Genomic DNA, 15,162 nt, shown 5'->3' on the forward strand with positions numbered 1-15,162 from the left:
ATCCAAACTATTTTATCGATATATATCCAAACGCTTCAGTATCACGGACGAACGTTCGGATCGCTTGATTGGTACCAATACAGAGTTCACGCAAATTTCCAATTATCTCATACATCTATGCTATTTATCGAATAAAACATCTAAGCATATTGAGACAAACGCAAAATACGGTTATTAATTTGACTATTTGACTGATAAAATGGTTTCCATTTCTTCTCCGTCTGTCTATTTCGGTATAAACGAAGACTTAGGTTTTTCAACGCGTCTAAAAAATGACATTGCAGGTTGTGCTCTGCCAGTGTGAAACACTAACAAATGAACAAAATGAACATTCTATAAAATAAAACAAACAAACAATAAATCAGCCTATGAGTCGTTAAACAGCCCATCATTCTAAAATTGGATGGTTATTCTTTTATCTAGAATATTGGTACACGGTATGTATTTTGAGTTCTATTATACAAGTGTGCAACTCGAGTGATAATTCAATCCAATTGCCATTTGTAACATTTAGTTTGGCAACCTCAACTTACAATAAAAGTACAACGACTTGCAAAACTTTGCCTGCTTGCATAGAAGATGGTGACTTCCCGAAAATTATTCTGATAGTGGAGAGTGCAATGCGCTAGCTTGGCCTGTTTTGGGGAGGAGTAATTACCCCCATCCCCATGTTACCACTACCTACTGTATTTTAAATAATTTCGTGCGAACGGATTAGCGTGCAGACCCAGTTTCGCCTGTCTTGGAAATAACATTTTATTATTTGTTTATTATTGTCGAAAGATGGAATACAATTCATATTGATTAATATCCTTTATAGATCAGGAAACGCGTTGTTGATCCCGTTATCGCGAGAGTAGATTGTAAAGGTTGTTCCGAATTAATGGCACAGCTCATACGGCTAATTACAATCAGTATAATAAAGTACAGTCCATATTATGTTTTGGTGACAATAAAACCACTAGTAAGATAAAGACTTTTAAGCATAATGCTAGTTCTTATATTCAAGGTTTTCAAATCAAGAGCGCGAAATAACTTTTTTTTAAAAAAACAGTTAGATGGTTAAAATTATGCCCTGAATAGATTTAAAACGCAGGAGGCCCATGAGTCCCCACCATGGGTTTCATCTCACAGACCCCTTCCTTACTTGTTTACGCTCCCGCACCCAGTCCCCCTAAAAACAAAAACAAAACTATATAAAAAAAAGACCTTGGTAGCTCAGCTGGTAGAGCACCTGACTCGTAATCAAAGGATCGAGGGTTCGATACCCACCCAGAGCAGTCAGAGTCATTACTTTGGGAAAGGCACTTTTCTTCCATATCCTATTGCTATTAATGTTATAAAAGTGCTGCTAAAACAGACAGACAGCCTGCTCCTTCGCCCCCTCCACTCCCGAAAAAACCACACCCAACATTTTCCGCTACTGTTATTAACTGGAGATTGGCTCTATACCAATGTGAATACCGCTCAATACAAGATTTACCAACACAGGTAATCATATTATTATTATTATTAATATTATTATTATTATTATTATTATTATTATTATTATTATTATTATCATTATTATTAATGTTGTTATTATTAATAGTAGTAGTAGTATTGTTGTTGTTACGTAAAATTTATTAGGACCAGAGAGACAGTGATACATAAACACGATTGTGTATGTTTTTTCTAAGTCGACATAAAAAAACGAATACGTCGAGGTGGTATGGCTGAGACGGAATGATACGCATATCAAACTCGTTCTTTCCTAAGACTAGGAACTAATGCAATTCTGTATTCATTACATAATCCCGTTTTTACTGCTTTCCAAATATCTTTAGGAAAAACAGTATGAATGGAATTTAAATCAAATTGTAATTTATGAAAGTTCGATTTAGTACACTGAAAGCATATACTTTTGGACGCCGGTGTAAACGTGTAGTCTGTGTGTGCGATATTGATATATGGCATGAACGTACGTACCGACCACAAGATTAGCCATGTAAGATTAAATAGGTATGTAATCAATAAGAGAAGAACATTTATTTCACAAGCTTCATATGCATAGTTTGAGAAGCCAGGCCGAGACATATTCGTATGCTATAGCAAACAAGTTGTTTACCTGACCCAGAACAAAGCATTAATATGGTTTTGTATTTATTACATATACTCTCTTTGATGATTTCAGAATATTTGTACAGATCTAGTGTGAATGGAATGTAAAACTATCTGATATTTGTACAAGTTCTATTTCGATGCATCAAAGAATGTCGACGATCTGACGCCAGTAAAAACGTTTAAATAGTTCTAACATGAGCGTGCAGTATGAAAATATCCGCAGATAATCCATGAATGATCTAATAAGTATTGTAACACACATGGGGCATATGCTATTTGCATTCCGTAACATAGGGTATATGCTGTTTGCATTCCGTAACATAGGGCATATGCTATTTGCATTCCGTAACACAGGGTATATGCTATTTGTATTCCGTAACACAGGGCATGTTATTTGCATTCCGTAACATAGGGCATATTCTATTAGCATTCCGTAACATAGGGCGTATGTTATTTGCATTCCGTAACAAAGGGTATATGCTATTTGCATTACGTAACATAGGGCGTATGTTATTTGCATTCCGTAACAAAGGGTATATGCTATTTGTATTCCGTAACACAGGGCATGTTATTTGCATTCCGTAACATAGGGCATATGCTATTTGCATTCCGTAACACAGGGCATATTCTATTAGCATTCCGTAACATAGGGCGTATGTTATTTGCATTCCGTAACAAAGGGTATATGCTATTTGCATTACGTAACAAAAGGTATATGCTATTTGCATTACGTAACACAGGCCTATTCTATTTGCATTACGTAACACAGGGCATATGCTATTTGCATTCCGTTTATACATTTATTAGATTTTAGTGATTATTTTTGTTTGACTATGGGGAGTCCGTATTGTGAAGATATTTCTCAAACCGAATAACTAGCCCGTTACTAGGAGTGGACGTCATAATGTAAAGTATTTACAAGACTTTATGGCATCATATATGAGTTTCATAAAATGGACCCTGCCCTCATTTCTTTACATCAGAAATTCTCGTGGCACTTTCACTCGTGGAATAATTTTGTGTATTAGGTGCTTTGGTCGTGTGTTGTAGTACGAGGTATAAATTACCACTCTACGGCTAGGAAAAGTGGACTGATAAATCATATGAATGTGAAGTAAGAAACATCGTGCAATTGTGAAATTCTCATGAATGTCTGATCGTTAGTTAATTAGAGGAAACTTATTTGTGGTATTAGCGCGTATAAGAACCCTTCAGTTGTATTAAGGTCCTCCATGCACCTCAATATTCCATAATAGGGAAAACATGGACCCCAAGCCAGGCTCACGCAAGTGTTCGGCATTGTTTGATTCGCTTGGTAGTGACATGCTGTTCGAGCCTCTTGCGTGTTACAGTATGTACTAAATACAAAGAAAATTCCTGTCATTAGTTGTTTGCAATAACGTAGTTTATGTACAATCTTTTCCCAGCCTTTTATGTCATCGGGACTAGTGCAGAGTGCAGCCTTGAGGAGGCAGAACTTAGAGCGGCAGAGTACGGAAAGCAGTTTGATTCCGAGGCTGCCGACTTCAGGAAGACTTCCAAGGGTTCAGATTCACTCATGATACTTTGTATGTAAGTACATACCCTTCTCCTATATTTTATCCATAGTTCTCTCTCTGACCGTTCCGGTGGCCAAGTGGTTAGAGCGTCCGGGTTCGAACCCCCTGCCGAGTCATACTAAAGACTTATAAAAATGGTACTAACAACTGCCTCGCTTGGCATTCAGCATTAAGAGGTTAGTGTTACGACTGGTTGGCCTGGTTTGAGAACAATGTGAATGTGTGGGACATCATACTACATATCTGCGGCATGATGCCCCAGTGCTAGACATCACTGTAAACTGCCACATTGCAGAGATCGTAGCGATATGACTGAAAAATTGTTAAAGCTACACTACAAATCCAAATATCTCTCTCTCTCTCTCTCTCTCTCTCTCTCTCTCTCTCTCTCTCTCTCTCTCTCGCTCAATCTAAATTTAATGTCATATGGCTGATATTTCAATTGATACCTTTTTAATGCAACATTGTATCTCTAAAACGCACGTCATAACCCCCCCCCTCCCCCGCATTATACTTTAAAATTTAACTTACCCGAAAGAACAGCAACATTCAGTCTACATATTGTACGGTAAGGTTTAGGCTTTCTCTTTGTATGTTAAGGTTTAGCGGTTTTTTGTGTCTTTTTATAAATGATGCTTTTCTCGTCTTCCTCTGACTTTTTGTCTTTAACATGGAATTATTGAATTATTATGCAATTAATATTTGCATGCTTCTATCATGCATCGTTCTATGCTGTCTTGGAGATAATTCAACTACTATTATTCCGAAGAAAACACAAACCCTTTGGGAACAGCATCTTCGCTAGCCAAGGTTCTGATATGTTAACCCTATCACCAAACCCCTTGGCCGATCGAACATATATTTTAGTGCTTTGTCCTAGCCACATATGTTGGATTTCATGAGTTGCCTCCCTTAGTATTTATTGCCAACTAACCAGTAGTGTGTAACAGCGGTGAACTGTATATAGGTAGAAAATGGCGGAGGCAATTAACTTCAAAAGGAAAGTATGACAATGTACCAGAGAAAAAACATTGCAGATGTATTTACTTATTTACGAGTCCATTCAAGGTATGTACTTCCTTTATCTCGATCATGTAGGAACATTGTTTAAATTTGAACAACTTAATAGCTGCTCGATCCGTCAAGGTAAAGATAGTGTTAACATATCTGAACATTGGCTAGCGAAGATGATGGGAACAGAAGATCTTGCTATTTATTCCATTGATCAAATAAGCTATGAAGTTATGGAAGCAAATTGGATATATTGTTATTCTGTTACTTAAATCAGAGAGAAGCTGAACGGAAGTGAAACGTCCGCTGATTTTTGGAACTCCACAAACTCTTGTTTGCCGGAAGAAGTCGATTATGTCATACAGCAGTGGAATGAAACGGAGAAAGATGTAAACGAATTATGTATAGACGGTAAGAATGCCTTGTCTTGTCAAAGCGTATCAAAAGAAGTTATTTAAGATAAGTAAGTGGAAAGTACAACGACTGTGTCACTCTTGCTGAATCTCAAATGAATAAAACAATATTCATTTTTAGACCGACAAAAATTTATTAAAACTTTTGGTGTGAAATGTTTGAAGATTTAATGTATTACTTTAATCTATTCCAGTCTTATTACATTTAAATTGCCGGATTCAGCGCATTTTATTTCAAAATATACATACATGCATGCACACATACATACATACATACATACATACATACATACATACACACATGGCACGTACGCACATACACACGCGCACACACATGTATACTCATATATATATATATATATATATATATATATATATATATATATATATATATATATATATATATATATATATATATATATATTATATATATATATATATATATATATATATATATATATATATATATATATATAATACTATTGGTTTCACTGATGGCTTGTGTAAAGCCTAGGACTTTACCCATTTTTGCATGCGGTTAGGCTTACGTCGGGTTTTGCCGTGCAGTGCTAGGCAGTTGACAGCGATATTCAGCTCAGCGATCACACCAAGGGCGCGACGCTTGCACACGATCGCAGCGAAACGCTTATATAACCCTCTAGACTTTTCGCTCCACCGACTCGGGTCCGGACGGCGTTTGTATTTCGCGAGTAAGATAGTGTTCTTGATGATTTTACCTCCCAGCTCTTGTTCCGCTTCAAATACTTTCTCGCGTTGGTAGCTTTGAGAGTCCAGTACAGTTCTTCTATTAATAGTGTCAGCGCGATGTATAATGTCTCGCCACACAGTCCTTATTTGGAAACATTACGCTCGGATGCAACATGCACACGCGCCTCCAACCAATTATCTGTCTTTGATAGTACAACTGGCGTGCAGTCATAAATTATTCTGGGAATTATACAACCCTGGGGAAACATATACTTCTCCGACGATTGTTTATAAGTTTCCAGGTTTTCCTACAACCGCATTGATTACGCCTCTGTTTGGCGTCGTCTACTGTCGTTCTCGTTTTTGCCCAAGATCTGTTACACGGACAAGTGCGTCATTGCTGAATATCAGTCTGGAGCTTGCTTTTGTCGAGGCAACGCAGGTTCGATATAAATAACGGTTGATGTTATCGTGATTGATTTGTTGCTGAATATTACTTCATCGTTGTAGAAACAATCTTTCTATGTTTGAATAATTTTCAGCGTTTTGTGTTCTATTGTGATGGTTCCAAGCTGGCCTCGAGTTGGTATTGATACATAGGGGGTGATTCCAACTATCAATTTCCTTTTAACCATTACATTATATTTGATTGTATACGAGAATTTGTTAACCCTGTTCTCACGCAGATATTCGTCAACGAGTGGAACAATACTGTCGTCGATGATGGCATGCCTTCCCAACTGATGCAAATGTCGCGTCCGCCACGTATAGCCGATACAGAAATTATTCCCGGAACTTTCAACAAAATGTCTAAAGCTGCCCTTAGGATGAAAACCATAAATATTTACATATTTACATTCCGCAAAATACTCAAAAGGACTCATTTCCTCATCTCATTTATATGCTCCAATCTTGTGTCGTCAATTGTGATATTTTTTTCTGTCAGTTCCGTGTTAACAGCCACGATCTTGGTATAATTTAATCGATCGCTGCTATTCGCTTGCACATACTCGTTTGTGTCAGCATCGGCATCGTTGATGGGTACCTGGATCCGCTGAATTCAATTTTCATTCATGATAAGGTCTACGCTCATTTTATTACCGGCTTTTTAATATTAGATTTAGCATACTTATCGACGTATTTTTTTAATTATAAAAGTAACAAATACTTTAGAGTCTCTGATTCACTCGTTCTCGATGATTTCTGTCCTACGGCTAACAGCAATGTTGGTGTCGACGTTGGACGTTTCCAGTTTTGCAGTTTGATCTTGGGAAACGAGAAATTCGTACAGGTAAACGCTAACAACAACCCAGATGCTTAACTCAGTCAAATTGGTTTGGTGGCAAACTGGTCTGATCCACATCGGCTTCGTCCGGTCGGCATGTTGAGCTCTCGCGCAAATGTCAGTTGGCATCGCATATGTTTTAAGTGTGGTTTCTAAGTGATAACGCAAAGACAACACCCCTTTAGGTGCTACGATTCCCGTGGATGTACTTAGAGCTCAAGCGATAAGATAGCCATATATTGGGCCGTCTGTTTGAGTTTGCAATGATAGCTGTTGACTAAAACGAATAAAACTTTGTCTTCGTGGAACGTTAGCATCCCCAGAAAATCCATTATTTACATAATCAACCATTTTACTTGGCGGTGCAAATCTGTACTGGTCCAAATAAACAGACTTTGAGGCCATAACGTGTATGCGGCCCAGTGTGTTGCAGGTCCTGTTGGCGAATCCAAGTTGACGATTCCGGTTTTCCAAGTGCGGAGAATCATCAGTACAAGTCCGTCCTGCATCAGGACCCTTGGAAATGTTTTATTGATTTTGTCATCTGAAGTAAATAAAAAATGGTTAAAAGCGAATCCGCCAATCACGTTTTCTTCACAGGCAGCCCGGATGCGTTTCCGACGGCCACTAACTCATCCTCTTTTCAGCAGCTTGAGTTGCAACCGCAAAAGAGCGTGGAATCTATGATAGAAATGTAAACATTCCGCCATTGTGTCATCACACCAATCAGAGCTACTAAGAACTAGAGAACTATTTCGCGACGTTGACGTTAGACTGTTTCGTGCTATTGCACCTACGTTGGTATCAACATCAGTGGGTTGTCCTGTATTATCTTGTCCCGGGAAAGTTTCAGCTGAATTCCTGTTTGTTTTTAACTTTCTGCTGAGATCTTCCTGTGTTGACCTAGACTCAGCGTGACAAGATTGTGCTGGTTCGGCATTGTTTGAAAATGCGACGGGTTAATATTTAAGTTTGTAAAAAGCCACTACGAGTTTTGCACAGGAACGTTAATGAACTTCATTCGACCATCCGAGACCTCCAGCAAGAAAGTCTTGTCTAAGAGAATCACAGAAATGCATCATACACTTACACAAGACGCATTAAAACATGCATTAATGTAAATGTCGACCACGGACTGATTAAAGAGATCTTGGTGTTACAATGAAACGTAATAAATCGGGAACAACTTAGTGAATTATTTTTGAAAACCTGCAGACCTGAGTCAATGTTTGATTCCTGCCCATGTACGGCCATACCTTGTAATATGCACCTGCGACTTGATTGGTTTCCCAGTCAATCAGAATTTAAATAAGGAAACTTCAGACACTCCTCAATGGTGAAATATCGTTAGACTACGCGTTTACCGGTTAGCCAGTCATTTATATCTTGAAACGCTGATACTTTGTTAGGCACTTATTTGCCATGAAACCTATCCCTGAACGTCACTTTTTTATCGAGACTGTGGTGAGCACAAAAAAAGATAACGTTGACATGCTTTCAGATTCCATAAATGACAACAAACACACTTTAGTGGTCGATGATGGAGTTATCACAGGCATTCAGAGTGTCAGTTTTGACAGCCCATCTAGACCAACAGTGGAACCGGCACCACAGTTTTCATTGTCTTTTCGGGTTTACAGGACTGGGTGTTTCGCTTCGAAAATAACTTTGCAGCAATCTCTGCAAAAGTGCATGTGACTCAAGGGAATTTCACACGAAAATAATAATTGTCATCACAAAGTTATCCCCGAGGCTGCGTGAATCGAACTTATATGGGATATCGGAATGATCATTTGAGTCTCCTATGCTAAACATCATAGTTGTACTAGGGATATCACATAATTGTATCACTGTAATGGGAATCATAGTGGCACTAGCAGATATCACATAATGTTATCACTGTAATGGGAATCATAGTGGCACTAGCGGATATCACAATTTTATCACTGTAATGGGAATCATAGTGGCACTAGCGGATATCACATAATTTTATCACTGTAATCATAGTGGCACCGTCGACGTTGTACACAAAACATGTTTCGATTTATTTTCTATTGATGAGATATCCTACGCTGTTGACCAGTAATTTGATGACTTTGTTACAAATGCAACCCGGGTATTGGCGTTGTAATTGTTACCCTTGCTACCACATAATATTTCTTTCCATTTCAAAGAAGGCATCACATGGAAAAAATATTTAGACGTGTCTTCCACTTGAAATTCGATTCATCTACGTTCTTTGGAGACCCATGTCGGTATCAATAAAACTGACAATCTCTGACCGTACGATTTCGCAACACACGCGCGTCCACGTAGAACGCGATATTGGATACATCTTTGAATTTTGCCATAGTATATACAAGTATCGTTTCGTCTAATACCATTTGTATAACCGTAATCCGCTTCCCATTACCAGATTTGCAATCATCGAATCGGTCTCCCAGACACTTTTAACCGATTCAGAGCGGCACTTTTGACTTTATCACCAACTTGAACTGCAACTTGCTTAGCGATCAGTGCAGCTCGCAAGACCAGGGCTTCAACCGCCTGATGAAGGCCATTTCCTTAAAATGATTCGTAAACGGGTTTCCTCACGTTGGTAACACGAATGGGTGTCCCACCTACGCGTACGACCGCCATTTTATTAAATGACAGGTCAATCTCTAATGCATAGCTGTATCGTTAGGGTTTCTACGCGGAGATCAAATACTTACTCGTACTGGTCGACGAGGAAAAAAGATACCTTGGTCGATCGGAGATTTTTGCATATAAAATATATGAGCCTGGGAGTAATCAACAGCAAATCACCGAGGCGTACACTAGAGGAGAACTGAACAATGTACAACCCTTAGCGGCTACGCTCATGAAAGCTCATCTTTACGCACCTGATTGGTAACTACAACTTATGGCGCCAAATCGTATATTAACCTGAATGGTTGAGGCGATTCTGACAGTGTCTGAAGCAATATTTTATATGATACCGCCGGATACTGTTTGCAGAATTCGCTTGTGTTCGGGAATTTCGGAAATATCTCCGGGCTACTCGAGAACTATTATCAAGGACGACTGTTCGATGCCAACCTCATATTGTGGAGATTCAATCGAGACGACAGGGCTGATCCTAGCAAGTGTACGCTTATGAACCATTTTTGTTGTTGTTGTTGTTTTTGTAGGGTTTAATGCCATTTTCAGCACACGATAGGCTATACATGGCGGCCAGTATTAATGATATAGGAAGAACCCAGGAAAACCCCGGAAAGAACCACCGATCCACGAGAAGCTACTGGCAAGCTTTCTCACATACCCACCTTGGCTGAATCCGACACTCGAACCTACGCAGACAGAGGTGAGATGGCAGTGATCCGTAACGGAGAGCGCTTTAGACCACTCGGCCACTCGGGGCCCCCTATGAACCTTTATATTTTCGGCTTACCAACGAAATACGGCAACAGATCTCATCAGTGATCGATTCAATGTCGTAATCGCCCGTGGAAATCTAAAATACTTCCAGGAGAACACAGTCGATTTGTTCGTGGCAAGGCCCATGACGGTCGTAAAGAGATAAGGACGCTAGTGTGTTCTCGATATTGCGGGATTCCCCTGCGGTAATTGGCGTGGAGAAAACCACGTGGAATTCTGATTTCGTTGACGAGATTTTAAGCATTGAGGTGACGATCGGAGTAGTATCTACATCGTAGCACTGATTTCGCGGAGCTTAAGATGTTGACGTTGATGTTGTGGGGTTTAACGCCATTTTTCAGCACACGATAGGCTATACATGGCGGCCAGTATTAATGGTGGAGGAAGAACCCGGGAAAACACCGGAAAAAAAACACCAACCCACGAGAAGCTACTGGCAAGCTTTCTCACATACCCACATTGGCTGAATCCTAGACTCGAACCGCCGCAGACAGAGGTGAGATGGCAGTGATCCGTAACGAAGAGCGCTTTAGACCACTCGGCCACTCGGGGCCCCCGGAGCTTAAGAAGGTTTCAATGAAGAGTGTTTCATCTGAACTCATCATCGGAGTTCTATACATCATTTAGATCTTTAATGAGTCCGTTCAGCAGTTTGCGTAACGTTTCCTCGTTGATGATGTGGTCGTTGAGTAACTGCTGACAAATCGACGTGGTCTCTGTTACGTATATTTAATTTGTATTGTTTTCTGGGGAGGGGGGTCTCAATGATTATATGTTATGAAAATCGGTATTTTGTTCTTGACCTATGTCCAAAATAATGCTAATGGTTTACCTGACCAGTGACATTATATCTGTAAACAACATAATACATAGCTAATATTTCTCCTGAAACCCGAAGCAGAAACAGTCTTAATGTTGTGTTCAGTTTATAATTTGGGTGGAATTACTCATTCAAATTATTGGTCACTGGAATTACGAAGTGCTCAATAATAATCATTGACTGAAACATTAATTCGGAATGCTAGTAATTTCAGACAAGATCATTTTGGATTTTGTTAGTGTGATACATCAAACGACTGTTAATACCTCACAACATTCCAGACCATCGGCACATTAGTACACTCGAAAATACAGGTAAATCTACACATTCGATATCATAATTTAATTGGAATACCACAAGAATTCAATTGGAACTTCACATATTTGGACTTGTGATAAAACTTTTAGGACTGTTTGGGACTTAATTCACAATGCTGTTAAGTCTATTCTTAAATTTTCACTTTGTATTCTAGGGAAATAAATTATCTGTTGACTTTTACAAAACATATTGGTTTTTGCTCTTGTCTGTTACTTAGTTTGAGACCACTGAGTCGTAACACCCCACTGACTTCGTGCACGATGTTGCAGGCGCGAACACACCTCACGAGCGTCTCCATTCGATCCACAAGTTCGTGGACCTGTTGGTCGTCAGATACGCCGGAAACTGGTTCACCAAGACCTTTTCCTAAATGTGTTTTTTTTTCTCTCACTTGTTTGACAAGATTTTTTTCTCGCCACGTGGTTTTGTCGGATTCAGGTGAAAGTGCGTACGGAAATTCGTGTCCAGCTGGATGTTCGTAGGTGGATGTTGGTTTTGGTGGACTTTCACGCGGCAGTTGACGTCTGCTCCCATGTTCGCGCTCTAGTTTAGTTGTACTTGGATCACGCAAATGTTTTTAAGTTTGCGCCTGAGTTATTTTTGGTCGGTATTTTTCATTCGATTTGTGCTTGCTAATTTCTCCTTGGATGAGAAAACGTTTATGGGATTTGGGTTCGGGATCGGGTTTCAGACTGTTGTGGTATAAGTGACCGACTGAAAATGTTACTAAGGTTTCGGCTTTGGTGGATTAGTCAGACAGTTTCTTCGTTTTCTTTGTAATTTCCTCTGTAGTTTTATTACAAATTCTTCAGTTTCCAGTTTGCAAGTACATTAATCAATAGTGTGTACACTTTTCACCGCAGATTGCAGATTGAATATTCATCATCAATCTCCCTAAATACCCACCTGTAACAATTTATGTTTCTCTCGGCATCGTTCAAAGTCGCTGGCACATTCAACATGAGCTCTCTCCAGTTGGATGGTCTGAGAAAAAGCGGCACTTATGGGATTTTCGAAGATCCGTCGACGACCTTCTTCAGTATATTCCATAACTGACTTGTGCATGGGTGGTTGTGGCTATGGCATATTTTTGCAATTGCCTCTCTTACATTTCCAGCGAGTACGAATCTGAATTTTGCAATCAAACCAACTTCGTCGCAGATTTCCCCTGTGTCTTTATGCATTTCATAAAGGTCTTTGTTCATTTCCCGGTTGCTTTTGGTCGTATACATCTCTCAATCGCGTCTGGCAAGCGTGATTTGTCTCGTAGTTTTCTTCATTTCTTTGATACATTTGGCTCTCTTCATAGTCGACCAGGTTCTGTTTCTGTTACCATCATCTTTGCCAGTACGTGGTTTGTATCAGTGGTGGAAACATTTGCTCGAAATCCGCTGTAATGTCTGCTTATACGGATTGGAACGACTGAAGACTATTTTTGACACGTTCGCGTCCATCTATAACATCGCAGAGAAGTTTCAGGTAATCTTGAGTAGCTTTCTCCAAAACCACTCAAGTTAATCGCGAAAAATATGAGTCTCCACTATGACCACGGCAAACATATTCCGAAACTCCTTCCATGTGTGGTCGATGGTACATCAGGTCCAATGAATGTTTACAAGACTATGCGCGTTAACCTCACGAAATATCATTAACGTGTTGCAGTTGTCCCGGATCAATTTGGGCACGTGCGCGTATTGTTGTTTCATATAGATCATGTCTGCGTTTTTGTGTCAGTCCTGGCTGAGTGTCTTGCCTCTCGAGCTTTACATCGTCGTTCACCACGAGGTTACTTTTCCGGGCTAAGGTCGTTGATGGTAGTGGTTTCATCGATCGTGGAAAACAACTGAATGGTGTACAATTAAGACGTCTTTGATGACGCAACTACTTTTGTTAAATCTCTGAGTACGTGAACGCCACTGATCGCCTGCACACGTACAACCGATCCCACATTAGTCATCGCTTGTTGGATTCAGCAATAATTGGGTTTTCCTGGATAAGGCCCGGTCAATGTTTAGCGCGCGCACCAATTTCAAAAACTCAGAACTTCAGATTCAATCGGGGTGCTTGGTGTGATTATTTAAAATAATATTCTTACACATTTTGTTACAGTTAACACATCTTTTGTAGTCAATTTTGACAACACTACCTCTCAAAGAATTATGTGTTTTCTTAGGTAATCAACACTGAAAATTCAATTCAACCAAATCTCGAACGTTTCCTCGACTAAGAAAGACAAATTTCCGCGTCAGTAATTCGAACCTGCAATATATTTATCTAGCACGTTAACCAATTAGGAATGGTTTGCGCTCGCGGGGTCGGGATTGGGGATGGATGTAGGTGAGGCACTCGTAGCTTTAACTGATAAACAAAACCGCGGTTCAGACGCGAACTTGTAAGAAAACACTTGCATCACGGTCCCAGATCTACGTTCGTTTCCCCGTCTGGATTCATCGGATATTTATGGACTCATGCAAAATGGGTAAAGTCAGGGGTATTGGAAGGGTCGATCCCTGGTCAGTACAAAAATCACATACTTCCATTCACCACCACTTCGGTAGATCACATAGGCGTGTACAACGAACACGGATTTTTGTTATTATAATGTGCAACAAAGTTTGATCGTTCTACCTTGGCTCTTCCACTCATTCGATTTAGGGCTTGGAAAGGTGGTTCCCAACTAACATGGGTTGCTGCCATCCCAATACTTTGATGTTTTTTCTAACTCGTACAGAAGGAACAGTTATTATAACAAGTCGCTATACGCAGATGCTCGCTTGGCACCAACCTGATCTTCCGAGAAAGCTCTATGTTGATTTATGCCAACAGAGACGTACTACAATACATTTACATATAGTATGTTTTTGTCCTGGTGGGGGGTATTGTCCTAGAATGTTAATGACCTGGGTTGTTATTTTCCCGTGGGGATTATTGTCCCAGGGTGTTTTAGTTTATCAGTTTATTTTAGTTCAGATAAATTGATTTTTATTCGAATCGAATTGGTTTAGTTCTACACGAATATATTTGCTTGCAAAATGAACGCTCAAAGCACTTTCGGACGACGTGAGAGCTTATTTTATACCAGTACTTCACCTTAACTTTAAATTAATGTGATTTCGTTTGATTTTAGGTAAGTTACTTGTAATTTCATCACATGTGTTTTCAAAATTGATATAATTTAACTTTATTAAGCTGAGTTTACACCATCACTATTAATCAGATAATTTTATCTATGTACATTCGTTAGACTAATTAGTGAAATGATTGGAAAAAACAGAAACTGAAAAAAGAACACCGACTTTGGATGGGTTTGCTCAAAATCTTATGCTTGCGAACTTTGAGCTTAGGAAAAAGGGAGTAAAACCAAAGTTAATATGATGTCTTCTTGAACATTATAATCTGAATAATTAATTAGAATATTTGTTCATTTGTGGCTGATAATGACATTTTTTAAAAAATCTAATGCTAGTAAATCTGCCGGATGGATTGCAATAGGTAAATGTCATGTAACAAATGAGCTGTGATTGA

At 39.3% G+C, this 15,162-nt stretch overlaps 1 protein-coding gene across 2 annotated transcripts in view; it reads left to right on the forward strand.

Annotated features, from left to right (window-relative positions):
* Positions 1-15,162, forward strand: part of LOC149775282 (uncharacterized) — a 73,304-nt gene that overhangs the window by 40,084 nt on the left and 18,058 nt on the right. For both annotated transcript variants that reach the window (XM_089943905.1, XM_089943906.1), the window contains exons 2-3: positions 3,531-3,675; positions 4,951-5,084. In XM_089943905.1, the coding sequence (XP_089800031.1) occupies positions 3,531-3,675; positions 4,951-5,084 (279 nt within the window). The remainder of the gene's footprint in view (positions 1-3,530; positions 3,676-4,950; positions 5,085-15,162) is intronic.

The sequence above is a fragment of the Sinohyriopsis cumingii genome, chromosome 19 (genome assembly GCF_028554795.1).
Source record: "Sinohyriopsis cumingii isolate HCF-2022 chromosome 19, ASM2855479v2, whole genome shotgun sequence".
Lineage (NCBI taxonomy): Eukaryota > Metazoa > Mollusca > Bivalvia > Unionida > Unionidae > Sinohyriopsis > Sinohyriopsis cumingii.